Source organism: Armigeres subalbatus, chromosome 1 (assembly GCF_024139115.2).
Source record: "Armigeres subalbatus isolate Guangzhou_Male chromosome 1, GZ_Asu_2, whole genome shotgun sequence".
In the NCBI taxonomy this organism is placed as follows: Eukaryota; Metazoa; Arthropoda; class Insecta; order Diptera; family Culicidae; genus Armigeres; species Armigeres subalbatus.
In genome coordinates this window covers 195,091,328-195,107,766 of record NC_085139.1, presented here as the reverse complement: position 1 = coordinate 195,107,766, position 16,439 = coordinate 195,091,328, and the positions used below count along the sequence as shown (strand labels likewise).

At 39.1% G+C, this 16,439-nt stretch overlaps 1 protein-coding gene across 8 annotated transcripts in view; it reads left to right on the top strand.

The window, feature by feature from the left end:
- The window catches only part of LOC134205646 (MAP kinase-activating death domain protein), a 129,609-nt gene that overhangs the window by 40,042 nt on the left and 73,128 nt on the right, over positions 1 to 16,439 (top strand). For 6 of the 8 annotated variants that reach the window (XR_009978167.1, XM_062681098.1, XM_062681100.1 and 3 more), the window contains exons 3-7: positions 3,573 to 3,919; positions 3,981 to 4,482; positions 4,607 to 4,968; positions 5,033 to 5,159; positions 5,418 to 5,450. Coding sequence is in view for 7 of the 8 variants with exons in the window: in XM_062681098.1 (XP_062537082.1) it covers positions 3,573 to 3,919; positions 3,981 to 4,482; positions 4,607 to 4,968; positions 5,033 to 5,159; positions 5,418 to 5,450 (1,371 nt within the window). In the remaining variant the exon portion in view is untranslated. The remainder of the gene's footprint in view (positions 1 to 3,572; positions 3,920 to 3,980; positions 4,483 to 4,606; positions 4,969 to 5,032; positions 5,160 to 5,417; positions 5,451 to 16,439) is intronic. The other 2 variants (XM_062681096.1, XM_062681097.1) reach the window with 2 other exon arrangements.

Here is a 16,439-nt window from a genome sequence, read left to right as displayed (position 1 = left end):
ACTCCCCGGCAATCAGATTATTTAGAAATAAATAACATGATCAACGAAGAGTTTTGAATCTACGAAAGAAAGAAACGGGGACAGCCGTACCAACCGTTTCACATTCAGGGGAAAATATGATTGACGAATCGTTGGGAGTGACTTTGCTAAGAAAATTAATTTAAACTCCTTAAGTCCTCGACGTCTTGGGATGGGACACAGTTTTTAGTCTAGTGTCCAGGCTTATACACAGACGGGCAGGAGTATTCGCATAAATTCAGACAGATTGCTATTAAAACATGACGAATACTTATGCACATCAGTGTATATGTAGGCCTAGGTTTAAGCGCCATTTCTCGCTCTCTGGAACGAGAAAAAGAAACAAAAGGAATGAAAAACAAACAAAAACTCATAAGACGATAAAGTTATACCATATTTGTACTTACAGCATTTCCATATTTTCTGGCACAATGAGTCTGTCTGATAGGTTTAAAGGGAACATCCACAAATTACGTAACGCTTAGAGGGGGGAGGGGGGTTGACCGAAGTGTGACAATCCATACAAAAATTTTCAATGATTCATACAAAAAGTGTGACATAGGGGGGAGGGGGGTTGAAAATGGCCAGTTTTTGCGTTACGTAATTAATGGATCTTCCCAAACTCGTATTTGATTTGGGTCGTGCATAAGTTAGTTGTGAGTTTATTTTAACACTGTGACTGGTTTAGTTGAGCAACAAGCTCGGACGAAAGAACTTTTTTTTTAATCTGCTTTCCGGGAAAACTCTAGTGAAAATTTCTAGTTTTCCCCATACCATCTACAAAAGCCCTTCATTAGAAACGTCCTCATGTCTATTTATAAACAGTTAATAAATTGTTATTTGAGAATTATTCGTATAATGTAGAATAAGATACACTTTTAATTATTTGCATTATTAGTTTCAACCTATTTACCTAATTTAATTGGCATCCACACGCAATTAAGTATAGAAAACATAAGATTTTTCGAAACCATATCTAATTGCTTTTACATATTGAAAAAAGAAAAAGTAAAAGAAACTAAAATTGTTTATATCTTTACAACTCCAGACCCTAACGGTAGAGGCATCATCAGGAGGAGCGAGCGTGCAAATTTGCAATCAATTGGGGTGTCATACGCACTAACTATGACAAATTCCAGGAAAAATGGCGTTTTTTAGCCTAATTTTTGGCATTTTGTTTAAATATAATGGCATATTCACATTTTGTTTAAAATAATCTCCGAAATGAAAAACTGGCCTGAAATATTTTACAATACTTTGCAAACTCTTTTTTTTTTCTTTTGGAAGCATGGAATGAATTACCAACAGTGGCTATTTTTTTTACCCACCGAGCGCTTATGTATATGTGCAAAAGCTATTTAATAACCGGTATGAATGAACAGCCGGAAAACGACGAAAGACATCTAACGCTGGTCCTTTCAAAATAAGAAACTTTTCACGAAAAGCTATTTGGTACCAGTTATGGTGGAAGTCATTTGTTACTACGCCTACAAATATTTTTTCGAAGAAGATGCCTAATTTTGGGAAATCGAACCTTGAATGCCTCTCGCCAACTTGCTTTACATTGCTCTCTAACAGGAAATAAAATAATTGAATATTTTTTTGGGTGTGTAACTTAATGATAGGTCATGCTGAATTACAAATCAATTTGACCGGCACTGATTGACGATTCTTCAATAGCGGGCATATGATAGTCCCTATCATAGTAGCAACAGGCATCGTTTGCCTGATTGTTCGTGGCAAAAGCTCTTATGGCATTCATCAATTACTAGATCACTCATGATTAACTGGAAAATAAATCCACTTACCTCGCGTGGCAAGACATGCCTTCTAGAAGTGGAAACACCCTATAACTCACCAACAGAGCACCAGAGTAAACTCGCCGATGTACCGATACAAAAGTAGTATTCTGAAGGATACAGAGGTTGAATCATTTTTGATGAATTCAATCCACTCGTCACTCATACTTTCTTGACCGAGTAATTCGATTAATGAATTGGAACACCAATTCACAGAGGTGTCTCTCCTCCGAAGCCACGTTTCGATCGAAACTGATCCTTGAACGACCTTATCTACTGTCATGTCCGCTCCTCCGATCAGATTCCAGGATTCTCAAAGATTCTTCGTTTTTTGGTGTGAGTATTGGCATAATTATTTGTTCGGTTCTTGATTTTTTTTTTCAGTGGGAAACGGAGAAAATTTGAAATTTTGGCAGGAGTTGAAAAATATGCGTCCGTTATCTTGAATAGCATACTACGATCTTTGATTGCTATCTATCCTATGGTCTCAAACTCTCAACTACATGGAAAACATGTTTCCGAAACAATTTCAAGAATTTTGATACCTATATTGCAAAGGTTTCTTCTAAATGAGTTTGTGGGCCCTTTAGGGCCTCCGGGAACCGGGAAGGATGACCGTTCTTGTTGATATCTATATATGGTCTCAACTACTTGGAAAACATGTTTCCGAAATAATTTCAAGAATTTTCATATCTACGTTTAAACCTACGGCTGATGTCATGATATTTGGCTTTGGCCACAACGGTTTGAAACTGCCGCCTGTTTTCATTTATGTTGGGCTTAAAATCAATACCGAATTATTTATCGGTTTTTTAAAGGACCAAGGGCTTCCCTGGGTTAAGGCCAAATTCTCCGATGATCATAATGTTGTCCTACGGCATGATGGAGCGCCATGTCACACGTCCAATCGACCCAACAATTGCTGAAGAACAAAATGAAATTTTGGGCGAAAGATTTGTGGCCCCCTAGCAGTCCGGATCTTAATCCGTTGGGTTATACGATTGTAGCGTATGTTGAAGCACAAGTCTGCAAACCATCTCACCCTTGTGTGAAGACCCTAATGTCAGCCCTAACATGCACATGGCAGTTGATGTCGGAGGACTAGGTTCGAACGGGGTGTTTTAGCTCCGGCGTCATCTTGAAGATAATTTAATGAAACACATTCAGTAAATTTGTTAGGAAGGGCCTTATAATGATGACCGACCTCGAAATTGTAGATAGCGCAGGAGCAGTTTAAATGGGATTTGAAAGAAATAGAACCAATTTTCGCATTCTTTTCTGCCGCACCCTGTAATTGGTATATCTTGGTTCTGAGTCACAGGAAACATAATTAACGAAATAAGTGCATATCCTAGTTATAATTGTTTGCTCCCATCTTCTTTTTTCTTGTTAGTATTACACCATCCACTGGACAATTGCCAAGTTATCTTTTTTATACTCTTATGCCCAGCAAGGTCGAGAGAATTAGCAATCTGAGAATTTCCTGGAATTAGCCCACCACCTACACCATGGTCTTGTTTTGTGGCCTTGCAACTTAACGATAGGTTAAAGAAGGTTGTGGTCCACCCCCCAACAAGTAACAAGTGACTAACTTCCAATTGTATTGACAAAAGTTGAACATGTAAACTCTATTTTAAGCCATCTGCCCCTCCATATTGAATCTATCTGTTCATAATTAGATCCGACAAGGTTCATTATGCCCATCTAATTGCGTGCGTATAAATAACTTTATTTTCACTTTCGCCTGCATTTCAGATTCCGGAGCTATTACGCCGTTATCCACCCACGGATCATGCAGATTTCCCTCTTCCACTGGATATGGTATACTTTTGTCAGCCCGAGGGTTGCGTCAGTGTGGGTCCACGAAGGACAGGTTCTGCGGTACGGGATGCTACGTCCTTCGTGTTCACGTTGACCGATAAGGACTCGAGCAAAACGCGGTACGGTATTTGCGTTAATTTCTATCGTCCGGTGGAGAAATATGTGGCGAGCGTTAGCGGAACGGGTAACCTCTCGGGCAGTCGGAAGGGGCGTAATTCAACTTTTCGACGGGAATCTTGGAGGAAAAGTATGGAAAAAAGTTCAGATTCTGCTTTTTCTAGGTGAGTTTATTGTCAAGGAGGTTAATGCTGAATATGTTTTCTAAAACATTCATGATTTCAGTGACTATAGAAGTAGCAACGTAGCGCCGAGTGATTCCTCGGATCGGGATTGTCCTAGCCGGAGAGATTCAGATCCACCAAACTCGGTTTACTATGGAGGACCGCAGCAACAGCAAACTAGACTAGGAGTAACAGGACCTTCGGCTGATTCCGAGTCTGGAGGAAGTCACTCTCCATCGCCCCGTGCTTCTAGAAAGCGATCGAAAGTTCGAAGTCATTCACTAACCTCTCTGTGCATTCTATCTCATCACCCGTTCTTGTCGACTTTTCGAGAATGTTTGTTCATATTGAAGAAGATAATTGATGCCTGTAACGATGCTTCCAGTCCTAAGCGGGTCGGAGCTTCTCGACAAAGCGGAAAGGATAGCGTGTGGAACGTGCTGACCAGTCAGGGCACGGAATCGACACCATCGGTTGTACTGCACGATGTGAAGGAAATAGAAACATGGATATTGAGACTGCTTTCGGCACCGGTTCCCGTTCCTGGGTCTACCAGGGTGGAGGTAAGATAATATTAGCTTTCAAAAATGCACAATTAGGCGAGGAATTTTATCGTTCAAAATTTACTTGTATATTTAAACCTAAATATACCTTCTTTCCTAACTATTCTTCCTAACTTTTTTTCAGGTCGAGATCCTCTCACCAGTAATTCGTCAACCATTGGCGTTTGCCCTGCCAGACCATACACGCTTTACGCTGGTAGACTTTCCGCTGCATCTTCCACTGGAACTTCTAGGCGTAGAAACGTGTCTCAAGGTGTTGACGCTTATTCTGCTCGAACACAAAATCATCATCCAGTCGCGGGACTATAACGCCCTGTCGATGTCTGTAATGGCGTTGGTGAACCTAATTTATCCATTGGAATACATGTTCCCTGTGATCCCGTTGCTGCCGACCTGTATGGGAAGTGCTGAACAGTTGCTGTTAGCACCCACTCCCTACATCATCGGTCTGCCGGCTACATTTTTAATGTATAAGAAAAATTTTAGGTCAGTAGTACAAATCTATATAAGTATTCCAAATGCAACATTTTTGACGTTCTGTTTTCAATAGACTTCCGGATGATATTTGGTTGGTGGACTTGGATTCCAATCGGCTGACACCGGCTTCCGGAGAAGCCGAGCAAGTTCCACCGCTTCCCGAACCGGAAGGGACCATATTGAAAAATCATTTGAAACAGGTATTGTAATCAATTGATATTACTTGAAGGTCAACCACTTTCTATAAGCACCTAGCTAATGTACTTCTTAAACTACTCTCTAGGGTCATATATTTGTTTTAAACTCTATATTTTACTTATCTTTCTCTATTTGTGTACTTCTACTTTCTTCGAATCCATTCTGTGGCACCAATCTTCAAAAATGCGCTTCTTTTCGAACATCATCATCACAACCACTACCAACAACAACATTATAATATCACCGTAATTTGTGCGCAGGCTATGCAACTAATGGATCAGGCAGGAGTCGGTGTAAATATCACTTTGTTTCCATTTAAGCTATTTAGAGGCTTCGGTTTTTAGAATTGCTTTCATAAAGTAGTTTGTGTTTTATGCTCCATTATCGGTACACCATCCAAGAACAGTTTGCCTTTTAGAAAATTTCAGATGATGAAACTAGATAACATTTTCATTGACATTAAACATAGTCACCATATGAGTTTGTTACAGTTATGTGATTAGGCTTAGATTAACATGTTTTATCCTCGGTACAACCTTTGAGTAAACCCGCATTTTGAATGTAGTATTAGCTGGTAATAGATTGATTTAGTACTTCGCATGTTGGTAGAAAATATGATTAACGATAGATCAATTATCGATCGAATGGAAATGGTCAAATATTTTGCAAATTATATAATTTCGATTTAGCTCCTTGCTTTTTTGACTGGACTCTGAGTCAAATTCAAAGTGACTAAATTTCTCTTGGACCAAACCGGGACACCTTATGAAAAGACAGTAACACCGTTTTCGACCAGAGAGACTAAACACTCAACACCTAGCATGAGAGACAACGGACAGGACACATAACACCCAGTGGACCAGTGAGAATTTTTCAATCACGAAAAGTTTCCTCCATACCGGCGTATCAAATTTTTTTAGAAGATATTTTTCACCTATCAACCACATTTAGCTTCAAAACTACTCGATTTCCTAGAAAGGAACTGTATTGTGAATGAATGTATTGTGTAGTATGTTATGTACTAAAAATGAAGCAAGGGCCTGATTCCCGCTCCAATCGTGGAAACTAACCGATAAGCGAAACGTTCTTTACTGGTCCACTAGGTATTGTCCGTTGTCTTCGGCAAGTTTCAGTGGTTGAAGACGGATACATTGTCTTTTTGAATTTTCGGATGTTTCAGGCGTTTTATTGATTTAGCAGATTTACACAATTCTTGATAAGTTGTTTCATAAGGGCCAATATCGCAAACGTAAACAATGCCTTTTCCTGCAAATTCCTCAACAACTAGGATCGCTCCCAGCTAACAACCACTTGGAACTGGTGGCCTTCTATCGAACGGAAGTGTAAAATACCGTCAGAAGTCTCTAATCTTCCTGAAATCATCAGAAGAAGTCAATGTTTACGTTTGCGACTTCCGCCCTTTTGAAACAACAATGTCGAAGTATCCCATGTTTACCGTTTTTGAGCTGACTCAGATCTTTCCGATTCAAAACATTTTTATGACCTAAACTTTTCAGAACATCTTCAGATTTTTTTGATGCCGCAGATCATACAAATCTTTGATATTCAGCTCACATCTCCAGGTTATTGCAATGCTTCAGATTCCTTGAAATGTCTGCGTTACTCATATCCTGATAAATCAACTCATCTGTTATTGATCCTTAAATACTTACGAAAATTCTTTACATTTTTAAAATTATTCGAAACTGCATTCTCCAAGTTTAACAGACCCTCTAGACAGCCCAAGTTGCTCTTTTTCTTCTGTATTTCGTATCTGTCTTAGATTTTCTAGACATCCCATTTCCTATGAATTCCTTAAGTTAACCATGATTTACAGAATAACCATGCAATCATCACATAGGTGTGAGCTTGTAAAACAATTATCATCCGTTCACGATGTCCTGGATGCCTTCTTTATCACTAGCCATTAATGGTTTTTATTTTATTTTATTTTATTTTATTTTATTTTATTTTATTTTATTTTATTTTATTGATGTATAAGGGGGCCGGGGGCCAAGTCACCAATGTGAATTTGAAATTCACATCGTCCATGATACACCAGGGACTAAAGGATAAGGCTTCACAACATCTTTACCCATGGGGGTTTTAAGTTTTGCGGGATATACTGCTAGTATATCACTGCCTAAGGAGTATGGGCAGGTTTGGGATATTTTTATGATGAATATTAAAGCTGTGGAGAGATGTCGGTTATAATATTTGATTATATGTATTATTTTTGATTCCAATTATAAATCACAAAGACCATCCCCTATATTAGGCGGTTGAACAAATGTGTTTGTTAGTATGGCGTGTTGATATCTGAATTCTTCCAGTTAGAGTTATGTCTGATGTTACAAATTTTAGTTGTCCAGCAAGGAAACCCTTACAAATCCTTAGTCCTAAATGATCAGTCTATTCGTCATTACAGTCTGCTGTTAAGGCCTGATCCAAATAGTTCTTATAAAAAGTCTCTTTCAATATTGTTCGGAGTATTCAGTGTAAGTGGTATTGTTTCAAAATAGTTTTCTCATCAGTAACGTTTAAGTAATGTCCCCATCAAACAAAAGAAACTCAAAAAGTTTGTTCAAAATCTTAATTTTCAATCGCGCGTCAGTGTTAATACAATTATGTTGATGTGTATATAGTATAGGAATTGCGATACATCTAGATAAATTTGATTGCTGACTACACTGCCGTCATACGCATATTTGTTCCATGTTTGCTGGGATTTCCTATATACATGGGACAGTCATGCGTATAACGGCAGTATATTTCAAGTAAACACCTTTAATGAAAACGTATTTTGAAACTAAAATATCGTATTAGGGTATTAGGTTATCAGGAGTGATTCAGTTTCATTCTAAATTTTCGACCACTATTCTAGTTTGAATCTGGAGCAAAATAGAACAAACTCGTTGGTTTCTCCAGCAGTGTTCTATTCATGTTTTTCAAATTTTCAATTAATTGAAATCATTATGTTACTGCCAAGAAAGGCGCCGGAATTGCAAAATGGATTGATCCGTAGATAAAATGACGCATCCATACACCAAAACAATTGAAAAATATTTGAATCTCGTAATTCAATCATGGTTCAAATCTGCAGAAAATAGAACGGAGCGTTATACCAGTTTTATTTTTTTGATAGTTGACTGGTATAAAAACTGAATCTAGAACAGCTGCTGGGAAAATTAATGTTTCAGATTCATTTTCAAACTGACAGCCCCGAACGATTTGAATCACTGCTGATTTTACTCTTACAATTTGATGATCAATAATCGTCCAAAGTTTTGAAAATTATCTAGTGAAAGCAGTCGAAACTGAATCGAAAAGCCAAAATGGGCCACAGTTCAGAACCGTTCACCAAACAATCTAAAAAATTTGAGCCTGCAAATTTAACAACTACCTACATATTTTGAAGCTTGTTCCAAGAAAACGCCTAATACTATCTTTGTGGACTTATGACGGCCTTGCATAGCATCATCATCATCTCGGAACTAGATTCAGTAGGTAATGTTTTCAAACCATTTCGTGAGCTTCCATTTGATGATGGGCTTAAAAAGACATTGGTTGATCCTCCTCATGACCTTAGGTGGTCAAACTATTAGTCATGTAGAGAAAAGGATAGTGGATGAAAGCATCATATGGTCTATTCTCATGTACATAGGTGGCTATGGTCTCAGTTAAACGTGACTCTATCTCTTGTTTTACTATCTAGTGCTGATCATGAATTCATACCCTATTGATCATTTAATGTGTTATAAGGTTATCTGTCTTTCAGAATACACTTAGTCACGTCTTCTATGTCCTTCAATCTTTCTCTGCATTAGAGTGTGTCTTATTTTTTCCTAACCCGAAAAAAATTAAAAGAGAAACAGGTTTGTTTATACGTTTTTTTTTTTTTTTTTTTTTTCGAGAGTTGACCAGTTGTAGTCTTAATAGACTGGTATCTCGGCTGGGCTCTCCATGTGATACACAATACTAGCAGACGACTCAAGCTATGTTGCTCACTAGGTCACTGCGGCCTGGGTTTGTATTGTGATCATACCGATACATTATTCTTTCTATCTACAGTCTGTCAATTATAAACCGAACAAATAATGAAAGCTCAACATGTACATAGATGTTTTCTGAATAAGTAGTTAACATGTAAATTTAATTATTAGTTACTTGGAGCCGACATTCAATACCTAATAGTAGTCTATGTTGACAACGGGTGGTACTGTTGCCATTTCCAAGTAACAATTTCGAATAAAGATGTAATGATATCATTCTGGTAGGGTAGTTTCAAAATAGATTAATTTAAGTACTATTGTAATAAATGGACACATTGAAGAGCTTCCCTTATTTTAACACGGTTGAGTATCGGATGTTTGTCAATACGTCGTCGAGTTAATTGTATCCTATCAGTCACAGTAATGTCATATGTTAAAGTTTCAGTAGTCTAATAGTGATCATTATACAAAATTTCTGTCCAGTTGTTCCGTAATTGCTTTTTTTTTTGGTCAAGTTCTATTCCCTTTTCTAATATTCAAACCTTTATTATTTATTAAAATAATGAGGTCTAAAATTCAGTTATTTAGATTCAGGGTATACAATATTCAATATAATAGTGGATGAACGCATCATATGGTCTATCCTCATTTCCGTAAGTGGTCAAGTTATTAGTCTTGTAGCAATAAAAGTGGTACTAGTTATTCTCTATCTTGTGAGTGCAATGGTCTCAATTAACTATTCTAAACAGAACTCTGTCTCTTGTCTTTCTGTCCACCGATGGTCATGTATTTATTTTCGTTTTTTATTATTTATTTGATATCTTTAAATTTCAGTCATTTATTTTACTATCGGTCATTTATTTTATTATAAGGTAAAGGTCAGCGAATTTGTCTTAATACGAGAAACACTAAGTCATGTCCCCTATATATCCGCTAATTTTTCTAACTAACCTAATAGAAGGAATAGAGAAACAATTTTTTTGCGTTGCTCAATGCAGCTAGAGAGACTAAAATAAAAAGATTATCGAGAAGATATAATAGATACATTCACTATCTCCAATGCCAAATTAGTAAATCTACAAATTCTACTTTTCACTACTAAAATTCTACTTCAGCTATACGGGTACAAAATGAATTATTGTTAGCTACTACTACAAGTATAAATAGATGTATGCTATTTGGATAAGCGTTTGTTTCAGGGTCTTGTTAGTATTAGAGTTATGTTAGTTAGACCCCTACTGAGCCCTGCCGGCACCTCCAAATTTACCAATAGGCAGTTGTTGTTAGATCGTGCGACACTAACCATTAGTTAACTTGGAGGCATGGTACCTCAAGTGTTTGGTATAACTGTTGACCTTATTTAAGTAAGATGTGATAAAAGTTTCTCTACGGAGCTTATTTTCAAACCATTACCATTAAAATAACGATATTCTTGTGAAGGAGATATAAAAATGGAAAAATATCTTAATTTTTTAATTTAGTGTTGAACTTAACCTTTGTTTGAAAAAAGCACTCTATTAAACAACAAAAATAAAAATAAAATAAAAATCTTTTTAAGACACTTGAAATATCAACGTCAAGCCCCTTATCCATGGACAGGGTTTATCACTAGCCATTAATGGTTCAATGTTTATTGAATATTTACATGAACCCTCTACATTATATGCACAATGTGATGCGGATGCGGATCAAGCGACTCACGACTGGGAATAAAAGTAGCATTAACACGCGAGAAACTTTCGTTTGCAAAATATCTTTTATTTTAGCGAATGAAGAACAACAACTGATAACATCTCTTGTGCTTTAGCGGACCTCACGACTTTGTGAACACATCCGCCAGCATCTCCTCGGTCGGCCAGTATTGTAGGATTATTTGCTTCGTAACGCACAGCTCGTACACAAACTGTTGCGTTGGTTTGTGTCGATGTGTTGGACTAACGTCTCTGCCTCTCACTCTTCACGAGGGTTAGACAGAACTGGTTGTCCTCCATGATGATTGTGGTTTCAACTTGCCTTTCACCAAGTCTTGCTTCGTAACCCCGCTTATCTGTAGTGTATAGCCTAGCATTGCCTTCAGATAGCGCTGCAAACGTTTTGCTGCACTCCAGTCGAGCAAAACTTTCGCCCCAAAATTGTTATACTTGCTGTACAATGTCCGGCCCGCTACATCACCAAGGTAGAAAAGAGCATCTACCAGGCTCCGGTATCGGAAACGTACGGAAACATGACAAATAACTCGTGGAAAGGTTTGTTCAAAATCAATGCCAGGTCGTTGCGAAAATCTCTGAGCCTTGATTCTTGCCTGGTGCTTCACCACCTCGTCGTGCTCATTTCGTTTCAGACGACAAAGCGACGAGTTTCACGTATCTGGAAACTTATTGGTTCTTCCGTAGCTATTCCCACATCGTAATCCAGCTCAAAGTCATCGAACGTCCCTAATGGCTTCCGCCTCTTCATTTGCAGCATCCAAATCGAAGTATTCGTCAGCATCCGGATTATCGCTTCCTTGATGCTTTTCCTCCTCCTTAAAGGGTGGTAGTTTGATCTAGCTATCCGCTGCCTGTCGCTTGCTAGGAACACCAGTATCTCGATGGAACACGTACCATTTCCGATTTTCAGGAGCTTTTCATGCCGATTGATGGTAATTACGCTGTTTTGAACGTTAGGACTTGTGCTACGTGCAGTCTCGCTAGAGACTCTAGCAGGAGTTCTGGTAATGGTACAAGTAATTTTGGCATAATCGGAACATTGATAATTTGGCGTCAGCAGTAAGAACTAGAATTGGAGAGGTTGACAACGTTGTAGGCAATGTTGCAAAATCTCAATTGTGCTTCATCGTCGTGATTTGTTTTAGAACTTTTTGGAATGGCTTTTAATTCTTGGAAGTCCTGAGGATACCTATTGGCCACGACTGCAGTAAAAGAAAACTCTGTAGAGATTCCATGCCTAGAAAAAACCCTCAAATATCGAGATTACAGTCTACCCATCATTACGCTTTTTATTCGGAACCTCAAAATTCCAATAAAATTCCGCATAATCTCGTGGCGAGTGCAATGGTGTTTTCGGCTTGCAGTAGGCGAGTTATTGCATCATCAATTTCTTCCCATCTCCGATAGACTATGAGGACGTGGCCAGCGCCGTTATTGAGCATTTAAAAATAACTAAAACTTTCGGTATGTGCACATTAAGGTTGGAGATCGAATCCCATGCTTCCATTCATTATTGGTTACTTGTGCAATTGCGATTATTCTGGTCAATAACGGAGTAGCAACTACGAAATATACAGTCATCATGCTACTGCTCATGCTCAATTTCTTTCAAGAATTCCTTTGGAAACTCCTCCAGAAATTTCTTGGAATAGTCATCCAGGTATTTACATTTATCAAGTATTTTTTGCGTATCACGTTCGAGACATTTTTTCGTGAATACCTGAAGATTTTTTTTTAGAAAACCAAACTTCGGAAATTTCTTTGGAAACTTATCTAGTAATTCTAACATTTATCTTAATATTCCTTTGGACATGTCTTCAGAAATTGATCTGGCGATGAAATCAGAAATTCAACCATAATTCCTCCAGAAAGTTTTCCAAGGACTCTATGAATTCTTTCGGAACTTTTCTCACAAATTTCTTATGAACTTCCACCACGAATTCTATCAGATTTTTTTTAGAAAACCTTAGCAAATTCCTTAAGGAATATTGAGAAGAGTTCCTCCGGCAATTCCTACCGGTATTCTTTTGGAATTTCCTCCAGGTATTCCTTACACAACTCTTGGACGCAGTTCTGCGAATCTTCTTATGAACTTCCAAGCATTTTTTTAAAAGATTTTTTTTAAAAGGATACGTATAACAAAAATCGTCGAAGAAATAAAGAGTGAGATTAAGGATAGCCTCATCGCTGAATCAGGCAGGAGATCTAAGGAGGTTTCAACAAGCTTTTCCCTGCGGTACTATCTCTGGCTCCACGGTTTAGCTTAGGCAAAAATAATACGCCGAAAAGAAGCCGTGATGACGAATCTACAACATTTGATCAATCGGCCAAAATTCTTCGCCGTACCGGGCCGTCAAACGCCAACCCAACCTATCAGCCTCTGTAGTAAGACCAACTGACGACCTCTGGATCTATCTAGTCTAGTCTACACATACACAGCCAGTTCGTGAAAAAATCCTGGAAAGTAATAAACTCGACCACATCTATCACTTTTCTTGTCAGTATTTATGTTTGAAGCACATCATTAATGTAATTCAAACATAAAAGCGGCCAGGCCTACTGCGCAGCGTTGTTGAAAATACGAGTGAGAATCAATTCTTAAGTTGATTTCACAATTAAGCATAGAACGGGGACATCTTGTACCAACCGCTAACTGACAAGCTCTGGATCTATTTTTCGAAAATTTCACCTGATGTATCGGAAGCCGACGTCGAGGAACTTGCCAAGGATTGCTTGAATGTGGAAAAAGCTACTGTGAAACCTCTGGTACCGAGAGGCAGGCAAGTGTCGACACGGTCGTCCATCTCTTTCAAGATAGGAATCAGTTTAGAATCAGAAAGCTACGGATCCTCTGTCATGACAACAGGGGATCCATTTCCGCGAGTTCATTGACTATAAAACCCGCACTCAAACTTTTTGGAAACCAGCCCAGAACGTGGATACTGGCCCCGTTATCAGCATTTAAAAGCTACCTCCGTTCGAGAAGTCTTTCCAATTGTATCTTTTCTTCCTCATTCCGCTACCACTTTTTCTCCGCTCACCGTCTACTACCAAAACGTCCGTGGATAGAGGACAAAACAAGCACTCTACTCAATTCACTGCTGTCCTGTGATTTGATGTTATCGTATTCACAGAAACATGGCTTTATTCTGACATCTCGAACTCCGAACTGTCAAGCAACTACACCATTTACCGATGCGATAGGAACTCTCGCACCAATGTATTTCAGCGCGGGGGAGGTGTCCTAATCGCAGTGAAAGCCGAACTGAATTCGAAAGCCGTATTTCTTGAAGGCAGTGATGATCTTGAGCAAGTTATTGTGAAAGTTATGCTACCACATGAATCTATCTGTCTGTGTTGCATCTATGTTCGACCGCGCAGTCAGCCGATATTTACGCTAAGCACGGTGAATTCCTCAGGCATCTCCTCGAGTTAGCTGATCCTCGTGATACCATGGAAGTCATGGGCGACTACAACCTTCCAAATTTGGCCTGGTCCAAATTTTGCCTGCAGCAAATCAATGATTTAGTTAATAGGATGGTCAGTCTTCTCGATTTAGTTTTCGTCAGTGATTCTGTTTCAATTGGACAGTTTGAATCACCTGCTGCCACTTTGAAAGTCGATCCTTACCACAATCCATTTGTCTTGACACTCGTATGTTCCTCTCGAGACTTGCAACCCCCGCAGTCGAATTCAGCTGCACGAAACGAATATAACCTCGCACGATGTGACACTAGATTAGCTGCATTGGACTGGACCTGGACGTGTTTGGTAAACCTCGAAAGGTGGATGATGCTGTAACTGTTTTTTTTTATAACAATGTTTACCAAGTAATTCGTGACAATGTCTCGCCGAAAACATGAAGAATGTCTACAAAATTCCAACAACCATGGTGGAACCAGTAGCAGGGCAAACTACAGAACCGTTAAACATTATTTCCCTTCCACGACAACTGAGAAAAACTATGCTGTTCAACTTGCGGAAGCTGAGTATAACAGCGTGCATAAAGTTAGATTCCGTGAGTACATTAAACAAATGCAACGGAACTTCAAAGAAAATCCTTCATTGTTCTGGTATTTTGTAAATACTCGCAAAAGGTCGGCTGGCATTCCGAATAACGTCTTCTATGGCAATCATAATTCCTCCGCCGATAACACTTCTGCAAATCTCTTTGCTGAACTCTTTCGCAGTGTGTTTGAGTCAGATTACCATTCACCGCCACAACAGTATTTGGATGAATTACGAAGCTTCAACATCCACCGACCGCAGCTAAACCTCAGTTTCGACACTGTTTAAACGCTCTTAATTCAGTTGTCGTTTTGAAGGGACCAAGTCCAGATCACATTCCACCGTCGCGTCGACTGTGCAGCCTCGCTGGTTGTCCCAGTCCTGGCAATATTCAACTGGCGGCTGCCGTTGTAACGGTAGTCAATATTTGTTTTGAAGTTCTTTGTAAATTAAGTTTCTAAATTTGTAAATATAAATATCTAAAACTGTAAATATATACTTCTTTGTTAAATGTTAATAATTATTCTAGACCTAATTCAAATTCGTAAATTTCGATACAACACAACATGGAATACCAAATAAAACGAACCGTGTAGCTGGTGCAGACTTGCATGCAATTTAAATAGAACGTTGCGTGAAGAGGTTAGTTGCTACGCCTGAAACGCATAAGCGCCTTTGAAGCGGATCACCATTCGTGACACCGTTACATAAAGTCCGAGCAATGAGAAAGGGTTCGACTTGCAATCGGGAATATGAGTAGCAGACCAAACCGCTTCGAATGGGAGGGAGATGTTTACAATCTATCTCTTACAATCAGGGTCAACGTAATCCGTCGCAAAGAACGTTAATCTGAGGATTATTTGCAATCGACTCGTGCACTTTGATCCTGACCGTGGTGAAAGAAGGGCGCGATCCTTTAGTTTGTTACGTGGTGTAATTGGCTAGCCTAGTTGAAGATTGTGCGGTAGGGTTTTTGGAAGCTGACTGTGACTGTCTTGTGTATTAAAGCCTAGACGACAAAGCCACCTGCTGCACGCCATCACCATTGCTCGTCGCCATCGTCAACCCTTGCCTCGCTCTGGACTCAAGGTTTCCCGCCTTGACAAATGTGGAAGGGAGTAGCAACCGTCTAACTGCACTCCAACCGGCGACCCCCAGTCAAACCCCGGCAGATTGAGTCGGCCCGAACCGTAAGTGTTTCCAAACCTTTTTTCCAGACCCGTTCGCGGTTCCGAGTGTGCTGTAGTCAGCAAAAATAGGCGAACCGTCGTAAACTCCAGTCGGAGTACATCGCAGTGGCTGAAATGGCCAATTTGAATTAGTCGTTGTAAGCAAGACAAGCGCTAGAGTTAGAGATAGTAGTAGAAGACCGCACAAGCTAGGGAAGAGAAGGGGACTAAGTAGGCCGGCCCAGAGATATGATTTGAAGCAAATTATAAAAATATCCTATCGAAATAAACTATGTTTTTTTGTTTCTGTAAATTGTAGTTCCTAGTTAGACAGATGTGATTGAGAGAGTCTGAAGGGTATTTCACGTTTCGCGTTAGTATTGTCTGTCCGCGTATGATGATCC